Source organism: Coturnix japonica, chromosome 2 (genome assembly GCF_001577835.2).
Source record: "Coturnix japonica isolate 7356 chromosome 2, Coturnix japonica 2.1, whole genome shotgun sequence".
Classification (NCBI taxonomy): domain Eukaryota; kingdom Metazoa; phylum Chordata; class Aves; order Galliformes; family Phasianidae; genus Coturnix; species Coturnix japonica.
The window spans coordinates 55,726,317-55,751,292 of NC_029517.1; the positions used below are offsets into that span (position 1 = coordinate 55,726,317).

The window sequence follows — 24,976 nt, forward strand, 5'->3', positions numbered from 1 at the left end:
CATTGACAAGGAAGTTGAGAAATGCAGCATAGAAGATGAAGTCTAATACTAGCCAAAGCATTTTTCCTTCATCACTTTTGACTTGTGATGAAGCTCATATAACTTAGCTTAACGTGGAATAAAACACACACATTGTTCATCTATGTTTCATGTTTTGAATGCAGCCTATATTCTTTTGACTTCCTTGAGACAAGATAAACTAAGTGTGAGCAAAGAAATCATATCAAATTCACCTATTTGCAAAATTGCTTAAAGAGTTGGGGAAGCATCAGCAGTGGTTCTGGTATGTGTGACACATAGTAGCTTTCTCCAACCTCTTTTGAGTCCTGTGTTTGAGTATTTAGCATTAATACAAATAATGAAAAGAGTTCTAGATTCCTGTAAGTGTAGCTATTGTCCTGGTTCTTGTCGTCTTTGACAGAGGAATTAAAAGTAAGCGAGGAAATCTGAGTAGCTTTTCATTGGGAAAATACATTCCAAAACAAACTAACAAACAATATATATATATATATATATATATATATATATATATCAGCAAGCCCTAAACTTAAACATACCATTGGTAATCTGAATGTTGCACAAGTGACCAAGCAGTGTACAGGATATCTATAATATCATCAAATGAAATTAACATTAGTTGAATAGTGCAAAGAAACACAAATAAATAACTTCCTGTAAAATATGTTCTGTTTCACTGTGTTATTTTCTGAATTTCACATCTTGCCCCCATTGTATAATACACATCACTTCTGTTTTTATTACCTATAGTTAAAATGGTCATAAAATAGTTTAATTTGAAATCATAAAACTTTACAATGGTAATCATAATACATTATCGAAAAATCTGTGCTGTATCACTGTATATTTTATGGAATGTGTGGCTTATCTCTAACCATTTTAACAGTAACTGCATCTGTTCTGGATTTTTGCTTCCTATCTACTCTACTACCTTTCCATTTTTTAATTTTTTTTTTATGCTTCCTATAACCACTATTCACTTTCTAACATTGGATTCAGAAATCTTGCCCTATAAGCCAGAAGTTCTCTAGCCAAATTATGTAATTTTATATGTGATTCTACAGCACCTATGACAATGCTTAACAAGACCGAGATTTTATAAGTTACCGTAGAAGCTGATTAGAATTTCATATCATTATGCATGGGAAAAATGTAAAGAATTCAGCTGCGATTAAGTCCCATTAAAATGTTTGCCCCAGAGTAAAAAATGAAAATTGGTACATTTAGCAGCAGCTATCAATGACAAGTATTTCCGTTTTTAAGAGAGATGAAGTATTATTCCCAGATTCCCCTGGTATTTTTAAGATAAATTATAGTACTACAGTGCTTCAAGCATGTAGGACAAATGGGATCTAGTCCAGGTAGAAAAGAAATGAAATATGAAACAAAAGAAGTGGAATATAAAGTGAACAATACATAAATTTCAGAATCACCCAGCCCTGCAGAGCTTGACAGACAACAGTAATTCTCTTTTACTGAAAACATTTATTAAACAATCCACAAAAATTTTGTTGCAGTTTGTAACATATGTGGGATTATAAAAGGAAGCTGGGAGATTCCCGTTTAACCTCTTACTCTGAAGTCAGTTTCCCACATCCATTATAAAGTGCTTTGACCAGTGAGTTATTGGTTAGTCCTTGTAGAGTTTGATTTATGATTCTATCTTGGACTTGTTTTGAAAAAGTCCTTGTAATAGACTTTTCATCAAATCCAACAGAAGTGACTTCTCAACCTTCTGATGAAATTAGAAGGAGAAAATCTGTCAAAGACTTTTAATCCAATGTTACTGAAATAGTGAAATATTATTAAAACATGGGAAAATGTACGAAATGCTCACTTGGAAAATAAGGACATGACATGGAGTACTAGAGAGTCGTTTGTTGTTTCCATTTTTAAAAAACACTACATAGGAGAAAATATGCTCATGAGGAGGTGGTTTCAGATATGCTTAGAGTCTGTACTTAAAGAATCACAGAGTGATTTGGGTTGGAAGGGACCTTTAAGATCATCTAGTTCCAACCCCCCTATTATAGGAAGGGACATCTCCCTCTAGACCGGGTTGTTCAATGCCCCCTCCAGCCTGGCCTTGAATGCTTCCAGGGAGGGAGCATTCACAGCCTCTCTGGGCAACCTGTTTCAGCATCTTATTACCCTCACAGTAAAGAATTTCTTCCTGATAATCTAGTCTAAATCTACCCTCTTCCCATTTAAAGCTGTTTTCCCTCTATAAAAAGACTTTATAAAAGTCTCTCCCCAGCTTTCTTTTGGGCTTTCTTCAGGTACTGAAAGGCTGCTATAAGGTCTCCTCAGAGCCTTCTCTTCTCCAGGTTCAAGATCCCCAGCTCTCTCTATCTACAAGATTTGACAGGTTTATATCCCCATCATACTTACTTTGTCTTGTTTCCTTCATCGACTGAGTGTTACACTTGTAGTTAAAGAACTCATTCTGTTAATACTTAAAGAATGTTTTGGTGTTGTACCTTAAATAAGGTCTCTGCCTAAAAAGTATTTCAGTAAAATCACCCATCTTGAGACAGACAAATCAGAAATAATGGATTCTTCATTCAAGGATAAGTTCTTTTCACATATCAAGTTTGAAACAATTTTGAATTGTACAGCAGGAAAAATGAAATCATAGTTTCTGAATTGATACTTTATGATTAAAAGAAGTCAGAGAGATGAAGGACATTATTTTTATTATTATCAGACCATGTGTAAATGACGAATCTGTCAAGATGGCAATTGGTTGTTCTAATGTTTGAATTAGAATTAGACTGATTACCTATGAGGAGAAGTTGCACTGTGTGCCCCCTGATCTCTACTAGGAGTCCTAATTCCAATGTTCTTTATTTTTCTAAGGATAGGGATGATTCAGTTGACACGCACTGTCCACCATCTATATTGCTTTATTGCATGTACTGCATGTACTTCCAGAGCAAAAAAAAAAAATAAATCAAATTTAGAAGCTCCTGATGTACAAGAGCTGCTCTGAAGTAATGTCTCTTTTATTATGTTGATCCACCATGGCAGAAGTGGATGTTCGTGGTGTTGCAGCAGAGGTCAAACATTTCCACCAATAAACTGACATTTTGTTGCCATGTGGCAGATGGCAGCAGAGGGACAGTCTGACAAAATAGTATCTGACGTGGAAGTGCATATAAAGCAAAGTGTGTCACTGAATTCCTCCACGCAGAAAAAATGGCTCCCATTGACACTCATTGACATTTGCTGGATGCTTACAGAGACCAAATGGTGGATGTGAAGACACTGAGGCTATGGATGATGCATTTCAGCAGAGATGTCAGTGACAGTGGGTCACCTCCGCTGTTGCAAGTGCAGCACGCAGGCTCATTCATTGCTGGTGGAAAGGCATAATTAATGGTTTTGACTCTTGAAAAATAAAGATGTGCTTTGTAGCTGAGAATTAGCTCTATCAAGAAGTGTTATGGTGCTCTTTGTATCTATTGTATTTTTTCTGTAAGTAAATAGGAGGGATTTCTTTCAGAGTAACCTATGTAGGAAGAGTCCGCTGCATCTCCAGGACTTTCCTGTAAATTAAAGGTTCTAGATGGCTTTGTGAGGAATTACTTAGTCTCAGGGTGACATGAAACCCACAGAAACATTCTATTAAACTCACAAGAGAAACTTCATAGCTTGTGAAGATTCTGTGTACCTACACATTAATATGTTTTGCCAAGAATGGAAAGAATTGAATGGATTTCAAGGAACTTGAAATTAAACTATATGAGAGGATAATGAGCTCTTCTGAGAGAGAGCCCAGTGAATCTTAGATATGAAAAATGATCCAAAGTCTTAATAAATATTCTTCAGAATGTGTGAGCAACTCAAATGAGGACCAGAATAAAATAAAGTAGTTTCTCCCCTGGACTTGAATTTGCAGTCAGGCTAATGTTCACCTTGAAACTGAATGATCTCTCATCAAGCTGAGATTCTCTGAGACTATGCTGAGGCACATGCAAGAATTGCACAGACAGGCGCTAGACAGTCTAAACTGGCCTATGGGCAATAACATAGAACAAATAATCACTTTTCCATTTCCTGTCAGCCTTAGCTTCATTTTCAAATTCTGTCTGTCCAGAAAGATGTTACATTCAACAAGTTATGTGTCTGCCACTCTATCTCTGTTTTCTAGGATGTAATTTGTAAAGCCTGTTAATTCACTTGAGAAAGAATGAGCGATTCCTGTACATGGCTATTTCTTTTGACTGATCATTGGGATTATCCTTGCATGTTTTTTTATCTTCTATTCTGTGTCAACTTAGGATAATAACTCTGGCTGTTACCACCAATCTGGTTTCATAGATGCGCAATTCCCTAACTCACTCATGTAGATAATTTATTCCTCCCATAATGCTGTATTTTAGTTTCAGGACAGTGATGGTTGGAGTGTAATAGTTGCCACAAGTAAAAGTAATGAACCATTTAGCAGTTACACTTCAGTCTGTTGCAGAGTATCTTGTGGTGGCTGTCTCTCCCTACTCATCTGTAGCGATAATCATGTAAGACAGTTTTTGAAATAGTGGCACAAATGAGTGACTTTACCAGGCATTAAAATCTATTTAAAGTTACCATACTGTTTCTGGCCCTGACCCCATTAATACTGCTGTATATCGCTGCTCATTCTTATAGACAGAGTACCTTTTGATAGTTCTGATTCTTTGGTGAATATAAAATACAGGCGTGAAGACAAAATAACCCATTTTAATTGTGATGTGGAATACAATAACCCATCACCATAGCAAAGAGCATATTTTATTTGAAAAATACGAATAAAAGGTTTTGTCCCTTTTGTTTATTAAAGGAGAATGTAACAATTTCTATCAGTAACACTTGCATAAGGAGGTATACTTTACATTACTCTTTTGTTAAAAAAAATATATATTTTGGAGACTTTGGAAAAATAAGGATGGCCCAATACTTGCAACACGCTCCAAATGTTCCTTAGAATGCACCGTGCCATTTATATGTACTGCAAGTACAAGGTCTTAGCACTTTATAATTCACAGAGTTACCTTAGGCAGCATAATTTCATACTCTCCTCCATGTATAGAATGTTACTTTCATGTGAGTCTATGAGTTTGGTTAACTCCAGACCGGTCCAAGACTTGTATTTTTTTTTTTCTAAAAAGATGACTTTACAAAGGCTTAGAGCACAGAAATTTTGCAATTCCTTTTAAACACCAGTGAGAATATTCACATAGACATTTTCTCACATTATTTGCAATTGAAATAACTGCATCGATTAGAGCTTGAAAACAACAGCAAAAAAAGAAAAAAAGTTTACAAATATTTTGATTTTCTACAAAGAAATGCAGAACATAAAGTGCATAACAGTGAAATTACTTTAGACTTTTACAGTTTTCAGTGTTTATGGAATAAATGATAACACTGACAAACAAACTGTTTTCAGTCTCTGAATCTTAATTTGAAACCTGCTGAATTACAACTCTTCTTTAAAATGCATTAAATCACACTTTTACTCTTTTTGGGTTTACAATGTATTGTACATACAGCACATTTCCTACACGAGTAGGACCATTTTCTCAGATAAGACATCCTTTACAGCATAATATGTGCCCCCTCTGTTACAAGAATTTATTTGAGGTAATGTGACAAAATAATTGAGTGTAAGTGCATGATTATTTCAATAGCTGTTGCAGAATTAAAATTCTACATCTCAAATCTCTTAAGCATCCCTTTCTATGTGCCATTTAATGTTACCATGCATCTTCCAGCTTAAATAAAACTGGCAGTTATCAGCGTTTAGTTGTTCGCTGACAACAGGATTACTATTTAGGGTAATGGGAACATATCTGAGAGCATGAGTATACAAAGGGTCTATGAAAGCTTTAAGCAAAATCCATACAATCAGACTTAAAACATAATCCTGGTAAGATTTTCCCACAATACTGTCACTGAATTTACACTGAATTTAAATTGGCAACGCTACAAAATGACTGTACCTTCCATGGAACACAGTTTTATTTCAGTTTAATCAATGTGAACATAGAAACTCTCAAATGCATTTTAAATTTGTTCATAGGACACAAAAGATCAAAGGAAAATTCTGTGGGATAAGGGAAATAAATCTGAAAATATGTTCTTTTTTGCATTGTGAGGTCTGCTTCTGTAGCCCTGATGATTCAGTATTCTGCTATTTGTCATGCAAATAACACGACACAGCAATGTGCATTTGAGTAAAAAACAGTAAGCCTAGCAAGCATGCGGACATATCATGACAGAAAAGCACATTTGGTGATCACTCTGGATAGGGCAAACCAAACATGACACACTGCAGCATTGCTGAAGTACAGTCTCAATAACCCTGCAGAATTTTAAATGATTCAGAACCCCCGGGGCTTTGGGTAAAATGTACATGTTGTATAGCAGCAAGAGAGCACCAGGAATGGTGAAAAGGATTCTTAATTCTGTGAGATACAACCTCCTCTTTTCATTAACTTAATCAGAACATGAGCATAAAGAGTGACTGTTTGTGTTGCCACACTTAACTTCTCTTGGCTTTAACCTGAATGTTCTATAAAGTAAACAAAAACAAAACAATGACTGGAGTACTACTTTAAGCAAAATACGCATTTGATTTCCCCTGCTTTGATGTAGGGTAAGCAGGAACAGCCAAATAGATAACCAACACTGGCCCTCAAAACTATTGTACAACAATGAATGCTGCTCTAATATACAAGCAGTACAAACTATTATGAATCATGATACTACCACTGTTTAAAGATTTTCTTCTTAGCACTCTAATCATACCGTATAAAAACTGAGAAGTCAGAGAAAGTGTATGCAATCTAAATCAAAAGAAAATGTATCCTCATAAAAAAAACTTGCACTTCTAGTCGCTTTATTTGGGATGAAACTGAAACACATCCTATCTCTACCCTCAATAAAGATACATAAAGCATTCTCTGCTTATGTACAAAGGTCACTGCTTCAAAGCAGCTGTTAAACTGTATTCTGCAGTGAGGATGCCTTCAGTAAAAGTATTACTAGAAGATTCTGTATTTGGTAGAAATTATAAAACAAAATTACAAAACTACTCTCAAATCATCAGTAGGACTTCTTAGGGCTGGGAGTTTTTTCCCCTCTAAACTGGTTTGTGAATTTTGTTGTTGATAGAAACAGTACAATTTTCAAATTGAAATGAAAACAGTGTGTTAACAAAACAACTCTGGAAGTAACTGCGACTAATATATATATCAGTTTTTGAGAAGTTTCTTTCAAAGCTTATTTCTCCAGAAGGCTGTGTAAACCAAAAGCCATCAACAGCTTACTGGTAAGAAGTGTATTGTAAGAAGTAAAAATTCTCAAAGTGGGACTGATAAAAAATTGGACAGAATTTACCTACTTAGACTGTAAAGAACTAAATGGTTCACTAGTGTGGCTCGTAGTAGGTCAGTGTAAAGATAGACTCTGCTCGGACGAGCAAGAATTGAAATACATTCAGAAAAGTGCAGAGAAGATGGTGAAGGGCACAGAAAACAGAATTATGAAGAGTGGCTGAGGGTACTGGGGCTGCCTAGCCTGAAGGAGGCTGATGGGAGACCTCATTGCTCTCTACAGCTACCTGAAAGGAAGTTGCAGTGAGGAGGGTGTTGGTCTCTTTTCTCAGGTGAAAAGTGAGAGGACATGAGTCAACAGTCCCAGGTTGCATCAGAGGAGGTTTAGATTGGATGCTAGGAGAAATTTATTCATGGTAAGGATAGATAGACATTGCTAGGGGCTGCTCAAGGAGGTGGTGGAGCCACCATTCCCACAGCTATTTAAGAGACATGTGGGTATGTTACTTAGGAACGGGGTTTAGTGGTGGACTTGCTTTGTTAGGTGACAACACCTAACCTGATGATGTTGTAGGTCTTTTTGAAGTTAAATGATTCTATGATTGTAGGCAATTCTTTCTCTGCCAATCTGAATCTCTCCAAAGTAGACAGAGAGTACATAGCTTCTGTCCTGAACAGTTTCTCTATGAAATGCATATTGTAAAAGCCCACATCTCTAAGTAGAGCTCCAATCACTTTAAAAGCAGAAGACTTCAGTAGATAGTGAACCTATTCAATCAAAATCCTACATGGGATACTATGTTCTTGTCCTCTCACATTATCAGAAGACATATTATCAGAAGACAGAGAAACAAAAGATTAAAGCTTCAAACAAACCAAAAGGAAACAGATCTTATAGACAGTAAGAAGTCTAAAGAGCAAGTTCTGCAATAAATAAATAAATAAATAGATAGATAGATAAATAAATAAATAACATAAAAGACCAATTTATTTCATCTGTAAGAAATCCAAAATGACACATTTCTTTCACCCTCCACTTCCTTGTTTATCTTCCCATTATGTCTGAAACAGTGAGAAAAAGAGTTTGTTCTGCTTACACAGAAATTACTCTAAGACAAATCAAATATCTATGTAATGAACTAAGAAGAAAACAATCATAATCATTTTCATCTCCTTGTTTAAGCTGTCTCTATCCCAGTGTCTTACCAGCAGCAATATTTTGCTATTAGACACATACAAAAATAGACACATTATGATCAAGAACTCTGTCATAAAGTGACTGTTACAGCTCCTGGATTAGGACCAGCAAAAGACTTCAAAAGCTCCGTCTATTGCCATAAGTGAAGCACAGTGAACTGAACACCTGCATACTTTATTGTGCTGTCATTCTTGTTTTTACTGAAAGAACCTATGCTTTATCTTCTTTGCTGTATAAAGAGTACTTCAGATTCATTTACATGAATGATGTTCCCATGAAAAGACAAAAAGCACATACACTGAAAACAACACTTCTTCTGGAGTGGGTCTGGGGTTATGGTCTAGAGCTGTGTTTGCACTGGCAGCTAATGATGCTCTCCCTCTGCTAGCTGGTTAGAGATAAAAAGATCATGAGGGACATAATGAAATGACATTTTCACATTGCAACCGGCTAATTCAAATAGATTAAACCATCAAAGGACCATTTATTTTAGAGGACAGGTGTGGATTATTCCTGCTGTTAAAGGAAAATGACTCCTAGGACTTCTCACACTGATTGTAAACCCCATTAGCTACCTCACATTGGGATCACAAGGCCTAGGGCACAGCTAGCAAGGCAACCTCAAAACCATCTGCAAATGATTTACTCTTCCATTAGCTATGTTCCTAAACAGGCATGATCAGAAATGTACTGTAGCTCGGAGACGTTAAGCATATTGCAATAGAAGTGTCATTGTCCAGCTTTACTTTAGGTACTGTTACTGATACAGTACCACAGACTTTATTGAGCAATTAAAAATATACACAAGGGACAACTGCTTCTTTTTTCTGTATTTTTCAAAATTTTACTTTCTTCCAATTGGAGAACCCAGTTTCAAATATGAAAAGGGCACTTGTTCTACAGTAACTGTGTACAACTTGCTCAGTTCCAAGTACTGTATTCATTTGCTGTTACCACACTGTCGTTCTATCTCCAGCTGTTTAGGAACTTCTCTGTTCTGGGAATTACAGCTAAGTTGTTCTTTCTGATTCTATTTCCCCATAGAGTTCAGCTAGCTTCTTGAACTCAGGCCCCCAGTCTCCAAGGTAATTATAATCCTGGTCAGACTGTGTCGTGACTGAATCCAGAGAGCTGATAGATCCAGCTTCTGATCTATGACCCTCATAGGCATATGTCTGTAAGGAGTCATATGGGGGCACGCTGGGGTCCAGATCAGCCTCTGCAAGTCTTTGTTTAATGAACTCCTGAACATTTATACTGTCAAGGCTTGAAGAGGGATGATGCCTGGGTGCAGGCTTAACTTCAGGGCGGACATCCCTCCGATACTTTAGCTCTTCTGCAGCTGATGGATTACGTAGTGCTGTGATATCAAATGCTTCTGTGTCTTCTTCTCCACCGCCCTCATCATCATATGTCACAACATTTTCTCGGACATCTTCTTCTGAAATGATCAAAGGCTCCTTCTTGCTACGTCTTAGGGTGATGAAAAGGACCACAATTGCTAAAGAGAAAACTGCAGATATTAGATTAGGTTTGAAGTTTACAGTTGAAGTAAACAGATACATACTACAGAAACAGTAGCTACTAAGTCATGACTTAGGCTAATATTTGTATTCTGATGTTATTAAGCTGGCCTTGAACTGGAGTATCATAAGATCAGGCACATACCCAATTTGTAAACGAGCCTACTTACAGTCCCTAAGTGAGCAGTACCTTTGTTGTGTAACGTTATATGAAATTAAATAAAGACAGATTACTGTAGGCCCAGAAAGCACTCACAAATTTTACACAGCTCAGTTTTGACACATGAACATGCCAAAAAGCAACAAATAAACAATTAAGGAGAAAATTAATAATCCTAAGGTAAAAGTACAAACTTCCAATACAGCCTGGTCTTCCAAAGGGCCTGTATAGGACACACTCCTATTTACTTTGAAGGAATTTCTAGGATTTCTTGAGCCAGTAATTAAATCCAATTGTTAAGATTATTAGGGATCTCATATAGGACACAAAAATGAATAATATACTAGCAGTTAGATGAGAAACAAATAACTAAGGCTGTCATTTTTCAGATGCATTGTTAAAGGCTTTCAGAGCTTCATTAAGACTAATATTCAGCATAAACACCTCATTAAAATATACAAGCTTTATTTTTTCTCTTATGAATATTCAATCTTGTGTGATAAAATATTAAAAACCAAATGTATTGCTATACATTTCAAATACATATATATATTTTCTTTTTCCCAGAAGGAAGTTCTGAAGTAAGGTGCACTTTTAGAAAACGTAGAATCTTCAGAAAATAAATCCTCAATATGTCTTATGTGAGTCACAATTCAATTCCTACTATTTCTTTTCCAGCTCTGTCAGAATGCAGAGAGGCACCTGAATAGATGAGTATTACAGAGATAAGTAACCAGCAAGTTTTGCCTCTGCCACAGAAAGAATATATATATATTAACTAATGCGTAACATTCTAATTGGCCTGAGCAGGAAAAGAAAAAAAAATAAATGTGGAAAGAAAATGCACTTGCAAGGACATTTATCTAATGGAGCCATCGTATTATCTCATGTGTCCCTTGCCCCCAAGGAGTATGTTGTGCATTGCTATCAGCTTATCCTACAAAGGTAATTAATGGCTTTTGTACAGTGCTAATGGTGTGTCTTACAGTGTAATGCATTTCAAAAAGTGTTCTTCATCATCTCTTTTCTATCGCTTTTGGTGGGTTTTTTTGCACTGTTCTAGGCATGGAATTAGCCAGTGGTTTTTTGAAATCTTTTCAAATTATAGAAAAAATGATCTGCAGCACTAATTACTTGATAACCCCTGAAAAACTATTTCGAGTGGATTCCAGATATTCATGAATGTGCTTTAAAGGCTTTTTTTTTTTTTTCTATTAATTTTAGCTGAACCTTTCCCCTCTAATCACAGCTATATGTTTCTAATTACCTCCTACTACCAGGCAGCTTCTGGTTCAAAAACATATCATATTAAACATTTCTTCCCCGTCACATTCAGAGAGCCAGCAGAAGATGGCAGTACTTAATACTGAAAATGACTTACCAAGAAGAATGACAACGCAGAGCAGGATTGCAATTAAAGCTCCTGTGCTCAAGCCAGCTGAGGAGAGGAAAGCTTCAGCATGGCAAGTTCTCACACGTCCATCTCTCTCACATGCACAAACTCGAACAGTGAGAGTACTGCTGCTGCTGAGAGGGGGCACTCCACCATCAGAAATCAAAATTGGGAGGTAATAGATATCTTGAGTGGTTCGACTGTATCTCCTTCGTCTTGTCAGGATACTGGCTGTGTTATCTACAATATCACAAAAAAGAACAGAATCAGAAGCAAAATGAAAAATATTATTGAATTCAGATTAATATTGGATTTCCCATCCAGCAGAAGCACCGGGCATTTTAATATTCCACAATCATAATCTGTGAAAATGCACGATCTAGATTAAAATTGAGTGAATACCATTGCTGGTCAAAAGAGGAAAAAGAAGAAGCAGGAACAAGTAACAAGAAATAAATAAGTAAGCTTTATTTAAGTTTGTGCCTTTAAGTCAAAGTGGATTTTGACAAACATTTTGAACGCGGGTTGCAAGTTTTTGAATCATGATATGAATCCTGATATACTGTTGGTTCTATAATAGACACTCACAAATGTGAATACCTGGAATCCTGCAAATCTCTGTTGTGGAATTTTTCCACAACAGGAAGTCCTTTTGATTCTCAAAATAATGTTTAAATGTCTCTACTAAAAGTTAAAATTAAATTTTCATATGTTAAGTTTTGTGACAGATTGTATAGATGAACTTTCAGAAAATATCTGAAAGGACTCCTGCAGCAGGGATATCAGGAAGAAGAGAGAGGTGGAAGGGAAGGGAAAGGGGAGTGGCAGAGATTGCAGACACTAGGTATTTTAAACTGATGAAGATATAATGTAAATAAGGATAGTAGAGAGAAAGTGATGCAAAATTTTGTCACTGTTATGTTTATTTGGCATGTATTACAGTTAGTGAGAATACTTAAGCTTACTACATGCGCACTGCAAGAGCATTTATGAGCACAAATTAGGATGGTAAACTGCCACCCACATTTCTTCAAGTTTAAGAAATGCAAAGAGCATAAAGAGAATTCAGGGGAAGAAATGGTATGATAATATACAGTTATATCTTAATTTCAAACATGTAATATTTCATTTTGGTTTAGCGGCCACCACTTTAAAAGTATGGGTCCTTCAACAAGAGTCTGCAAATAAAGCAAACAAAATTAGTGACTTAGATATTGAAAGCATGAGACGATCCAAAGAGAAATCATGACCAAGAAGCAGGAAGAGAGGCTGGAAGAAAAGAGCTCTCCTCTCATGCTGCTTGCACATGATGTGGATTCCCAGTGGTTTTAAAGGTTTTTAAAAAATAGCGAAGAGGTGATAAGTGCAAAAAAATGTTTTCTGGATTTTTCTTCCTATTACAAAACCAAACAAAAACGGACACAGAAAACTTATTTTTCCTTACCACTGTAGATACAGCACTAAATGTGTTTCCCATGAATTATGAAAAAATGAAGCCTGTGGCACTTTGTGAAAATATAGCATGACAACACATCTAGTGTGGCACAGTCACGGGACTGCTTATTTTCTGCACAGGTATTTGAACAGAGGAGTTAGTTTCCATCTACATTGGGTGCAAGGTATACTTTAGTATTTATTTATACTTTATACATATATACAATTATGCTTCATACCACATCAACTGTCAAGGTCTGTACCAAACTCTAAGGCATTAATTTTAAGTTGCCTCTCCACATTTTATTTTGGTGTATCACCAAGTAATAGTACTGATAATATCTGTTAGTGTAGCCTCAGGCACAATGTCATAATATATTTGGTAACTGCTTTCACTTAAGAAATACGTATGAAGTAGGAATTACCCATGGTCACAAAGGAGCTAGGCTGTTGACCCGAAAACTGCACAATATCAAATTCTCCCGCATTGAACCTGATTAGCTCTCTTCTCCATCTTCCCTAATTCTTGCAAATCTTCAATATGGTGACTATGTTACAAACTCATTAAGTTTTGTTCTCATTTGCAGTTGGAGTAAAATATTATTTCTATTCATTTATCATCTGTTTTCAGTACACCTTATGGTCCTATTCAACTTTGTCATGTCACGACACACTTCTGAGCACTGAAACTTGAGCTTCATGCCCACTTACTCCTTAGAGGCATGGCACCAGCCATATACAGTGTCATTCACACTCATTTCATTTACAAAACCCTATTTAAGCCAAGATAGTATGGACAGATAATTCTGTCACCTGAAAAAACCACATACAGCGCAAGACCACCAGACTATGGAAATAAATGATATTTGCAAGTTTATAAAATATCTTTGATACATTCACGTGCAATAATAAAAATATTTTCAATAGTGAGCAGAAGATTTCCAACACAGAGTTGATGAGAAAAAAAGGTAAATTGCTTTTAAAACAGGGTTATGAAAGGGAATCCTGCATAACCAAAAACTTAAGATATGTAGAAATGTGTCTCATAAACATTCTGTTAAACTTTAACACTACTCCACATTGCTTAACCTGGTCCTATGAAACCTTATTCAATATGTTCTGATGTTCTCAGTAATGTTGAAATTTTTAATTATCATGTTGCTAAGACATAAATGATTTCCAAATTATTCTCCACCTAGACCAGGGAGTGAATTGTTCTGTTTTATAAATGAGTCAATTGAAGGAAGAAATCAAATTTGATAACACCAAGACGCAGACCGCATTTATTTTATAAAGAAAATTCTTCCCTAAAGCAGAGTGAGAAGTCATCTTCAGTCCATAATTACAGTCTGTGCCCACCCGGAGAGGTCTTGCTTGGCTTTTCTGATTTAATTTTAAAATATGAAGAAAAATCTAATTTAAGAAAATTGAACTAACTTGTTCTTTGGTACAAGTATGTTTTATTTTTTGATTAAATGCTGTACCTGAGCAATCAAACTGACATATTTTAAAGTGCGTCTGAAAAAAAACCACATGATGTTATGGAGCACAGACTGCAGGTAGATCAACTACATGGCCTTTAAATTTTCAGGACATATAATGGTAACATCGGAGAGCAAAGTAAGCTCTTTCAACATATTACTACATAATGTTGCAAAAAAATTTTTTTTTTTTTTAAATTATTATTATTAATAATATCTTACCCATTTGCCACCTTCTCCATTTTTATTTTTTTTTTAATGCCCAGACTGTCAGTCCCAGCTTCCCTAATAGCGCTGGAGGCGTGGATAAAAGTCTTCCACAGTTCAAACAGAATACAAAATGACCTTCAGTTGGTTGGTCTGTCAGCTGCCAAAGCAGTGGCAGATTAGGCTCTGGACACAGCCCAAGAGCAGAAAAAAACAAAACAAAACAACACATAAATTTGTGATTAACAAGGAATTTCAAATGAATGCATATTTTGCATGAAAATAAAGTAACATATTCTTTATACACATGATGCAATGATTACTGCTTCTGCTTTTCTGTATTCAGAAAGAAACTCTTCATTGTCATCTTCCTCATATGTACAAATGACTTTTAAAACATTCTGGTTGTTCAGTATACAATTTATATTTGCTTCCTTCCTTGAAATGCACCTTATTAGCTTATTAGCAGAGTTGCTCCTCTCTATTAAGTCCATGTATTTATTTATTTATTTTAATCTCTGTCATGGTTTCATGGTTTTTAATCAGTATTCCACATCATGAAATCGTGCAGTGCATGGGGAGATAAGAGTTAATGCTGCCGTTCCGATGATTGTCTGTATACTTCTTTGTGAGTTCTGGTCACATGGCCTCAGAAGAGAAGAATGAACTATAATTCCCAGAAGACTTTATTTTTCCATTTCTGTTTTCCATTTGGAGGGAAAGATAAAACAGACTGGAAGACACAAGACTTCCCCTCTCTGCTCCCTGGCTGTTTTCACCCATGGCATTAGAGTACTGACTTTGGTTTTGGAAACTTTCATTTTATTTCATTTATTATCTTCAATTCCAATAATATTGTATTACACTCCGTTTTCTGACATTCTGCTACTATATTTAGTAACTTATTTATTACCATTATTATTATTATTTATTTATTTATTTATTTATTTTTTCTTAGCTCATTGCCTCCATTATTATTTGTCCAGGCCCATCTCCCTACTTTTTCCCTTCCCCACACCCTTTCCCTGGGCATGGATGGGTCAGTGGGTCCCTACATCTGCTCATCACAGAAACTAGGCTGAACCACGCTGAACCATGATAATCTTCTGTGCTTTGCAGACAAACAAAACAAGGCTGGGGAGTGAGTGAGATCTCAGAAAAGTGATCATTCACAGTGCCGAATTTCAGCACTCTCCCTGGGATGCTATTGTTTGGGCCAACAGTCTCTCACATAAAACCCAGCCTGAGGCAATCGCGTACACCAGGGAAGGTGTACAGCAGGCACATGAAACATGATGGACATGAGTGCACTCATGGACATGAGTGCACCAGTTTGCCTCGTGGTGAAAAAAAGAAAAGGTGAAGAACCATTTCCTAACCCCCAGCTGCCCCTCCCCTGGCACAGCTCCATGCCGTTCCCTCGGGCCCTGTAGCTGTCACACAGAGCAGAGCTCAGCACTGCCCCTCGCTCCATGTGAGGAGCTGAAGCTGCCGTGAGGGCTCCCCTCAGCTCCTCAGCTCCTCTGCTCTGCGCTGAGCAAACCAGAGGACCGCAATCGCTCCTTGTATGTCATGTCCACCAGACATATCACTATCTCTGTTGTTTTCTTTTGGATACGCTAATTATTCCAACAGCCTGTGGATCCTCAAGCATCCCTAAACAGCTCTGTGCTACACCCTGCAGCACGTAGTTTCTTTTCATGCTATGGTAATACTGCTCTGTTGGGCTGCAGCTTTCATATTAATTCACAATATCATAAAAAACAAAACAACAACAACAAAAACATAATAATGAAATCTAAGCACCGCTGGGTCCAGAGGAGGTACAAGGACAACTGCTATGCAATGTTTACAGTCAGCCTGTGTTATTATGCTTCATTGCAAGAAAATAATCAATTTTAGCTTTTTTTTTCCCTCCTCAGCACCAGTACTGCTACAATAAAGTCTAGTGGTCACTTAGAATTTTTCCTGGAGTCATTAGAGAGGCACAGCACTCCCATGTGAACATTTTAGGGCACACACTTATCAACAGGAAGAGAAAGCAATTTCAAAAAAGTGGCATTTCTAAGAAGAATTATATTTCAAGCTGCAACAAATGAGAAAATGACAATCATACAACAAGGTTATCCAGAACTAATACCTTAAAAACCTAAGGATGCATTTAAGGACTTAGCTTAAAACTTAATTCCCTAATTCCATGTCCATAAGCTAAGCATTAATATTTACATGTCATGTCACACACTGTAGAAGAAAAAAATTCTCACATCTTATTCTGTTGACTTCAGTAGGTGAAAGCAAGCGTTTTTACCAAGAATAACATTTCATCCCTGCTTAAAGCTTTACATTATTTTTCTTACTCTGTTTACAAGCCCTGAAGACTTTAGTTCAGCTACCTTATCTGTATACACAAAACGATTCTACCAAATTTGTGGAAGAAAATTGTCCTGGGCCTGTACCCAAAGAAGGTCTAATATTCAAATTTGAACAGGAAAGCAAAAACTTCTCCTTCACTCTCCCAGGCACAAATCTGAAAAAAAGTGAGTAAATCAGTATTACCTTGTAGCTACAAAGGCAATCATGAAAATACAGGCTGAAAAGAAAAGCATCACTAAACTAATATAAAGAAGAAAAATTGAGAATTCCTGAGCAGAAAATGTTTCTGGTAACTAAATAAATACCTTAAATTTTAGCCAAAGTGCACTACCAACTGCATCCTGACATCTAGTCTGATGTTGTAAGCATTCATCTTTTATTAAATTGTTTACATTCTGTATCAAAAACCGTGGGAGGACCCATTGAGAGAGCAAGTAGGAGAACAGCTTTTATGAGAAGGGTCTTGACATCACAGAAAAAACTCCCACAAACTATGAAAGCTAAAGGTAGCCCAGTATGAAGATAAATGTCAATCTTACTGAGAGAATTAACCAACAAACAAACAAAACCAACTTTGTTATATCAACAGAACTTGTTTGAAAGATGAGAGAGAGGATTATGAATTGTGAAATTCTTTTGATATCTGAAAACAGATACGCCAACTACATGGAGCACAAGTATAGGATAGCAGCAATAGTACTAGGATGTGATGAACTACAGATCTGACGATTCTTCTAGGCCTGGAAATAAAGTTATTTTTCTTTACAAATTTAAACTGTGAACTTTGCTCCTGTATGTAGGAGAAGAACCAGGACTTGCTGAAGATGAATGGGCCAGCTGCTAAGGGAAAATTAACAGCAACGTAGAGAAATAATGAATCATCTGCTTCCCTGTGGTGCATGCTGCCCCAGTGCATGACCACTAAGCCTTCTCACATTTGAGCTGTTACTTTGCAAACACAGCAAGTTAGAACATAAGTGGATCTGAGGTTACAGATGGGAAATTCTGCATAGCTGTAAAACAGCAGCTCTTCACACTCTGAAGATATGGCATTTTGTTAAGCCAGACTGCACACTGCAGGCAAGGCTGTTGTTATCACATTCCTCTTTCCATTATCTCTGTCTTTTCATGTTGAGCTTCTGAACAGAGAAAAGACAGAAAGGCAAACGGAAATCTAAGAAGCTGAAATACAATGATAACACCAAGGAAGGTGACTACTGGAGCACTTTAGAGAATACAAATGTATTTATTATTCACAATTTGAGAATTCCTTTGACATGTTATATATTGCAGGCAGGCACCAGAGAAACAGAAACTTTAAAAAGTTTTGTTAATAGATTAAGACGTTTTAATTTTCAGTTATAAATGTTCTAAGAAGTTGTATTTAATTAAAACCCAAACAAAATACATTGGAATGAGAGACACTTCCAAAGTGAGAACATGCAAGTCGTTTATGAGGGACTATACTGATACCATTTATTTTTCATTTCTTCACTGATAACTCCTTTTTGTTTTTTACTGGTTTCAAAGATGTAAAACACCAGCAGGTAGCAGCACTGAAGAGGAAGGCATGAAGAACCTGTACACTATGAACTAACTTATCTATTGGGTCAATCTTGGAACCAATTTGTTTTAATCAAAGAAAGATTGAAAATGCTCATAGATCTGAGGAAAAATTAACTTTTTACCACTGTATGTTGACTACGTGATAACGGCTACCCAGGGTGGCATTCAACCTGTTTATAGAGACAGATTTCTATGGATTGTGCTTGCAGTTACTACCTATAATGCTAATTTGCAATTTCTCAGATGTTATTTGTCTCTTCCACATCATTCTCCTACAGTTACAGATTCTCTTCATTACAGCTTCTCTTCATTACAGGATGATATATCATTGAAGGGTGGTATGAATATACATTACTATGGAACCTGAGAGAGAATGTTACATCTTTTATATAAACAAAGAAGAGAATTTCATAAATGTTTTCCATTTCTGTTAGGTACCAAAGAGTAGGGTTTAAATTGACCTTCAGTGCCACTTCAGATGCTCTAGAATGATATGGTGTGATGATCTTCCTAAATAATAGCCATACAAAGTAAATCTGATTCTTTTTTTCACTAAGTTTTGATCATTAACATGGGAAAAACACTAATTAGCATCAGCCATGGTGTATGAATGCATTACAAATTTCATCTTATACAGACACTGTAGAACTCAGCGTGCTCTAGATCTTTCATGTCTGTGGATATTAAATAACTTGTGACCACAATATTACAGAACATTAACAAAAAGGAATTTCCGAAGAGTCAGGATTAGAAAAGCAGTCCACCTTTGATTCAGTTCCAGAACATTCCCCATGACTGCAAAATTTTCCAAAATCCAAATCTTAGAGAAAAGTTGGTATATGGGAAAAACAAAACTGCATTTTTAAAAAAATTTTATTTTTTGAGAAATGAAACCTATGTCCTGAAGAAATAAAAGGAAAGCAGAAAAATTCCTACATATTCTGAGTTGCTCTTCCTTGGAAGTAAGGTAAACTTTGTCTAACTTAAGAAGATAGCATTCAAAACTTCCAAAGGCAGAAGAATGTACAAATCTTACTGGCAGTGTTGGGTGAGACTGTACAGTCTGCACAAACCCTTTACTTCCCAGTAAATTTACAAGACCCATTGGAGCATCCATTATAGACTGTATATCTTGTGAAAAAAATACCAACAGCAAAACATTGCTTTACAGTGCGTAAAATTCATAAATGCTCTCCCGCACCAAAGTGACCTGTCCTCTGGGGACTCAATCTTTTGCTAACTCCCTTAAAAGTGTGGCATAACTTCTGCTAGAGGTCTCTAGTGGGCAACAAAATAAGCAAGGACAGAGAATATGTATTTTAAATTCAGGCAGCGAGAGAGACTGTGCACATGTGCATCCATATATTAATAGATAGGAGTATCATAACAGTGAAATATTCTCACATGTATTTTCCATCTAGCTAATGAATTCTGATAAATATATCAGCCATACTTTGACCATCTGGAAAAAAATACTATGATTCTTTCAGGATTAAAAGAAAAAGTGTAATTATTAAATTCATTGCTTTGAAAGGATGCCATTCAGAGGGCAGACTTGAGAGGTGGGTCCTTGTGAACCTCATGAATACCAAGTACAATGTCCTGCACCTGACTCGAGGTGGTCCCAAGCATAAATACAGACTGGGTAGAGAATGGATAGAGAACATCCCTGAGGAGAAGGATTTGGGGGTGTTCACTAATGAAAAATCACAAGGCAGCAGTGTGTGTGAGCAGCCCAGATGGCCAACTGTATCTTGTATCATCAAGAGAAGAATTACCAGTACTGTTGAGGAAAATGGTTCTCCCCCTCTACTCTGCTCTTTTGAGACCCCACATTCAGCTCCAGGGTCCCCGATTTAAGGACACAGACCTGATGGAGTGAGTCCAGAGGAGGACCATGTGGATGATCGAAGGGCTGGAGCATCTCTCCTATGAAGAGAGGCTGAGAAATTTGGGATTGTTCAGCCTGTAGAAGAGAACTCTCTGGTGAAACCTTATAGTAGCTTTCCAGTACCTAGAGGGGGAAAGGTCTACAGGGAAGATGAGAAGAGATTCTCTCAGGGAGGGAGCACAGTGTTAGGGCCTAACAGCTTAAGACTAAAGGAGGGTAGATTTATATTGGAAATAATTAAGAAATTCTCAGAATTTCAGGGGGTGGTGAGGCCCTGAAACAGGTTGACCAGAGAAGTTGTAAATATTCAATTCCTGAAAGTGTTCAAGGCTGGGCTGGTTGGGGGTTTGAACACCCTCATGTAGTGGAAGGTATCCCTGCCCATGGCAGAGGAGATAGGTCCCTTCCAACCCAAATGACTGCAGTTCTACAATTCAATGGAACAGTTCTGTTCTGAAGAGGTTCTTTCACCATAATGCCCAGGCAAATTTTAAACTGGACTCGCAGTAGCTGATATTTCTGATGAGGCAAAAACTGTAAATTTAAGGCATTACACAAAACTGATCAGGATTTCAAAATTATCTATTGTAACATAGTGAAAAACAATGTCAGGAGAACATGTACAACAAATAACTCGGATATGTAGCATCCAAACAGTAAGGAAAAAAGCACTTCCAAATGAAATAACAATTTGGCCATTCAGGTTTTAGTAGAAATAGCAACACTTCCCTGGACAGAATAAATTGTAAACAACCTTGTTTTCATTAAAAAGCCATCATAAGTACAATTCTCAAACAAAGAGGCATGTTTCCTGGGTTTGCTTTCTAAAATTGCAGACTTCAGGGAATGATTACAACCTAATGCATTTTCTTTGTATAGCAAAGAAATTTTATAGCTATTCTTGCTTACATGGGTATGGATACTGCATCATATTGCTGGCTGTCCTCTTGCTCACACTCTTAATTTTTTTTTTTTCTCTCTCTGAACTGTCAAAACAAAAAACTTCTGCCAGCATCAAAGAATGTACTATAGCATAAGGTAGTCAGCAGGGAAAAAATATCATATTTTGTCTTCTCTATATTTTTCCTTTAAAATGAATATCATCAACACCATCAGAATCCAGAAGGTGATCCAATCAATTCTTAGGTTCGGACAGACTGCATAGTTGATATAGTCCTAAATCCTCCTCTAAGGGTTTTAATTTCTGTATTTTGTGGGTATGTACTCAAGGACTGGAGCTTTAAAACTGTGAATTTTTAATGAGCAAAGGCTCAAGCTCAAGAGAGATAACCTTACCCAGTCATACAATCAATTGTATGGAATGACAGTTTAATATCTACTAATCTGAATCATGCGTATGTTGACATGACACATGTATGTAGGGATAAATTAGGAAATGTTATGCTTGTGTAGCTTTTCTAGATTTCAGTGAAAGTGCATGGATGTGTTAAAATGTAAGGATCTAATTTACTGCCATAGAGTCTTTTGATCTTGTAGCTGTACTGATAATGGAGTAGAATTGAACATTCATGCAATAATGCATGGCAGCTCAAAGTCAGAGCAGTATTCAGTTGTTTAGGGTTGTGAAAAGTAAGGAAAGAAAAAGTCTCCTGAGATTTCTGTGAAATTAATCCTTTGTCCTGAAAAATAAAAAGAGGATGACCTGATTCAAAAAAGTCTGCAAGAGAAATACAGCTTTGCATTCACAGATAAAGCTATCGCTGACCACCACATTCAATGCAATGTTGAGCTTTTGTTTTTCAGCATTTTGCAAAACACTGAAAACTCTCTTAAGGCAATTGTTGGCAAATTTCTATAGAAACAAAACAAAACAAAATCCTAGAATCCCAACCATAATTGGATTACTAAATCCAGAAATAATGTAGCAAACTTGACAAACATCAGAAATATTTCTGCCCATCATTTCTCAGCTATTTCCTGGAATACAAAATAACAGATATACAGTTTCTGCGTAGAGATAGGGACATGTGTGAATGGAAAATAACTGGTTATTGTGAATGTACTCTAAAATTTAACTTAAATTTTAAAGTTTTCTGTTTTTTTCCCAAGTTAAATTTCTTGTTATGAAAGCTAAAATATCTTTGTATTAAAGTTTATGCAAATTGGAAACTGAATTATTGGAGTTTCTGTTTGTCTCATAGTTTTATGTGAAATGTTACAAGAAATGCATACTTACTCTTCATCTCCGTAGGTGAAACAAAACCCAATTTTCTAAGATTGAAGTATTTCTTTTTTTTTTTTTTTCTGTGTTAAGAACAGTTTAACACTGGAACAGATTCTAAGGAAGATTATTAAGTCTCTCTTTCTTCCAAATATCTTTGAGGAACAGTTTCATTTGTACAGTGATGAAGCTAATGCTTCTCAGTCATTATAGATGTGCAGTGTCTATAGGATATCAGGGAGGATCCCATGGTACTACTGCAAAAATACAACTACTATAAAGCCAACTACCATATATTTTCACACACAGATATGAACAAAAGCACACAATACGTTCTTACACCAAAAAGATCCAGAGAAAGCAACAGACAAACATTTAAAGTTCACCTTCATTTTCAACAGAGTGTAAAATGGAAACAATTACATAAATATCATGGTTGATTTTTTTCTTGTGTTTATTTTATTTTATTTTATTTTATTTTATTTTATTTTATTTTATTTTATTTTATTTTATTTTATTTTATTTTATTTATTGAAAGGCTAGATGGTTCTTTGATGCAAGAAACATTCAGAAAAACTCAGCCAAGTGACTCTGAAGGCAACTATTAGGTGCACCCACTGTGCACCTCAAAAGTACTCTTTGCATTTTTTAGACACGTCTTATTAGGAAGAATATGAAGAGGTAGACTATGACTCGAGAAGCACTGAAAGAACTACTCTTGGTATCATACCCACAAATGCAAGCAGAATTTCAACTTTTCATTCACCTTAAATTCTTAGTTCCTCCCTTAAGGAAGGCAATAAACTCACTCATTACTACCTACCCAGAAGCAGATAAAAATGTCAACACCTTTTTAATTAATCCTTTCTTAAATCATTTGTGAATATTTGAACAACAAATGCTAAAATGTTTAAAGGAAATAAATAGAATATCTGATTGTTCATGGTTTGCAGTATGCTGTATACATGGTTTGCAGTATGCTGTATACACCATGCCCTTGATATTAACCAGTTTGATGATGACATACTAATTTTCCCCTTCTGTCAAGAAATGCATGGAAATTACTCTGTTAAATGATACATTCCAGACAAAACAGAGATCCATTTTGTACAGAATTGTGTGTTTGTTTTACCTTCATTATCCCTTAGAGTAAAGTTGGGATTCAAAGAAAGCCCTTCATCAAGAGAAAAATGGAATCTGGCCCCATTTGCAGAGTTGTCTTTGTCAGTTGCAGTGATGGTCTGAATTACCTGAAATAAAAATTAACAATGAATGTGCTGAAATTTAAACTTGACCCCAATATTACCTGACCTTAGTAGAATGTTCAAATTTTGCTTATTTTAATTTTCTACTTGACTGCTGCTAAATTCAGCAGATGATATGACTGGGTCATTAGCTTGTTTCTTCTAGCATGAAATGTTTTAGGAGCTAGATAAATGCATCTAAAGCATCTACAGTTCCCAACATTCAGGTATGGTACAGGCAAAAACCCTGTTGTGGAGATTTTTATCATCTGTGTTACTTCCTACTGACCTTCATAGTTATACTTTTGCCTAGGGTTTCATTTCTATAAAGCCTAAACTCAGGCTGAAGCTGAATTGTCTGCCCAGTGCACCATCTTGCCTGACATCTTAACAATGAGTTGTACTTCAGTACTGGTTAGGAAAAAGAATATTTTAAAGAAAATGGTGAGCTCTGTTTAAAATTCTGGATAAGAATCAGTTATAAAATTGTCAGACAACAGAAAATAAAAAAACATCTGCCACTCCTGGGTATAGTTTGGTTTGCCCCAAAGGATCAGAATTAGATGTAGCAACTAAGTACAGGAGAGGCATTTTTGAAAGGTAAGACCTTTACCTTCCAAAGCCCTGATGATTTTTAAAATTTACTTTCAACTAAAACTGAGCTAAGCTTTTGGAATCTGTGACCAAGCAATATTTCTAACTCTGCTTTCATTTTCATGCTGGGTCTGGAAGCTCAAGTGATAAAGTAGAATTTAATAAAAGTTGTTCTTGTGATATATCCAGTGAAGCCCACATAGAGTGCTGTACGGAGCTGATAGATATCCTGAGGGAAATGTAAAAGGGGGAGGGAGAAGGGCTCTTTTCATGACAATTTTTCTGTTCAGTGTTCAGCTGCAGTCTGTCTGGACTGAACCTGAAGCATAAACAGTGTGGGCTCCAGAGGGTTGATCTATTTTGAAATGAAAAGGCAGCACGCAGTTCTCTACC

At 36.3% G+C, this 24,976-nt stretch overlaps 1 protein-coding gene across 7 annotated transcripts in view; it reads right to left on the bottom strand.

The window, feature by feature from the left end:
* Window positions 1-4,720: 4,720 nt before the first annotated feature.
* CDH18 (cadherin 18) overlaps window positions 4,721-24,976 on the bottom strand; it is a 450,693-nt gene continuing 430,437 nt past the window's right edge. For 5 of the 7 annotated variants that reach the window (XM_032442471.1, XM_015854439.2, XM_032442474.1 and 2 more), the window contains 3 exons: window positions 23,878-23,995; window positions 11,600-11,851; window positions 4,721-10,048 (listed from right to left, as the gene is read on the bottom strand). In XM_032442471.1, the coding sequence (XP_032298362.1) occupies window positions 9,546-10,048; window positions 11,600-11,851; window positions 23,878-23,995 (873 nt within the window). In that variant the 3' untranslated portion in view covers window positions 4,721-9,545. The remainder of the gene's footprint in view (window positions 10,049-11,599; window positions 11,852-23,877; window positions 23,996-24,976) is intronic. The other 2 variants (XM_032442473.1, XM_032442475.1) reach the window with 1 other exon arrangement.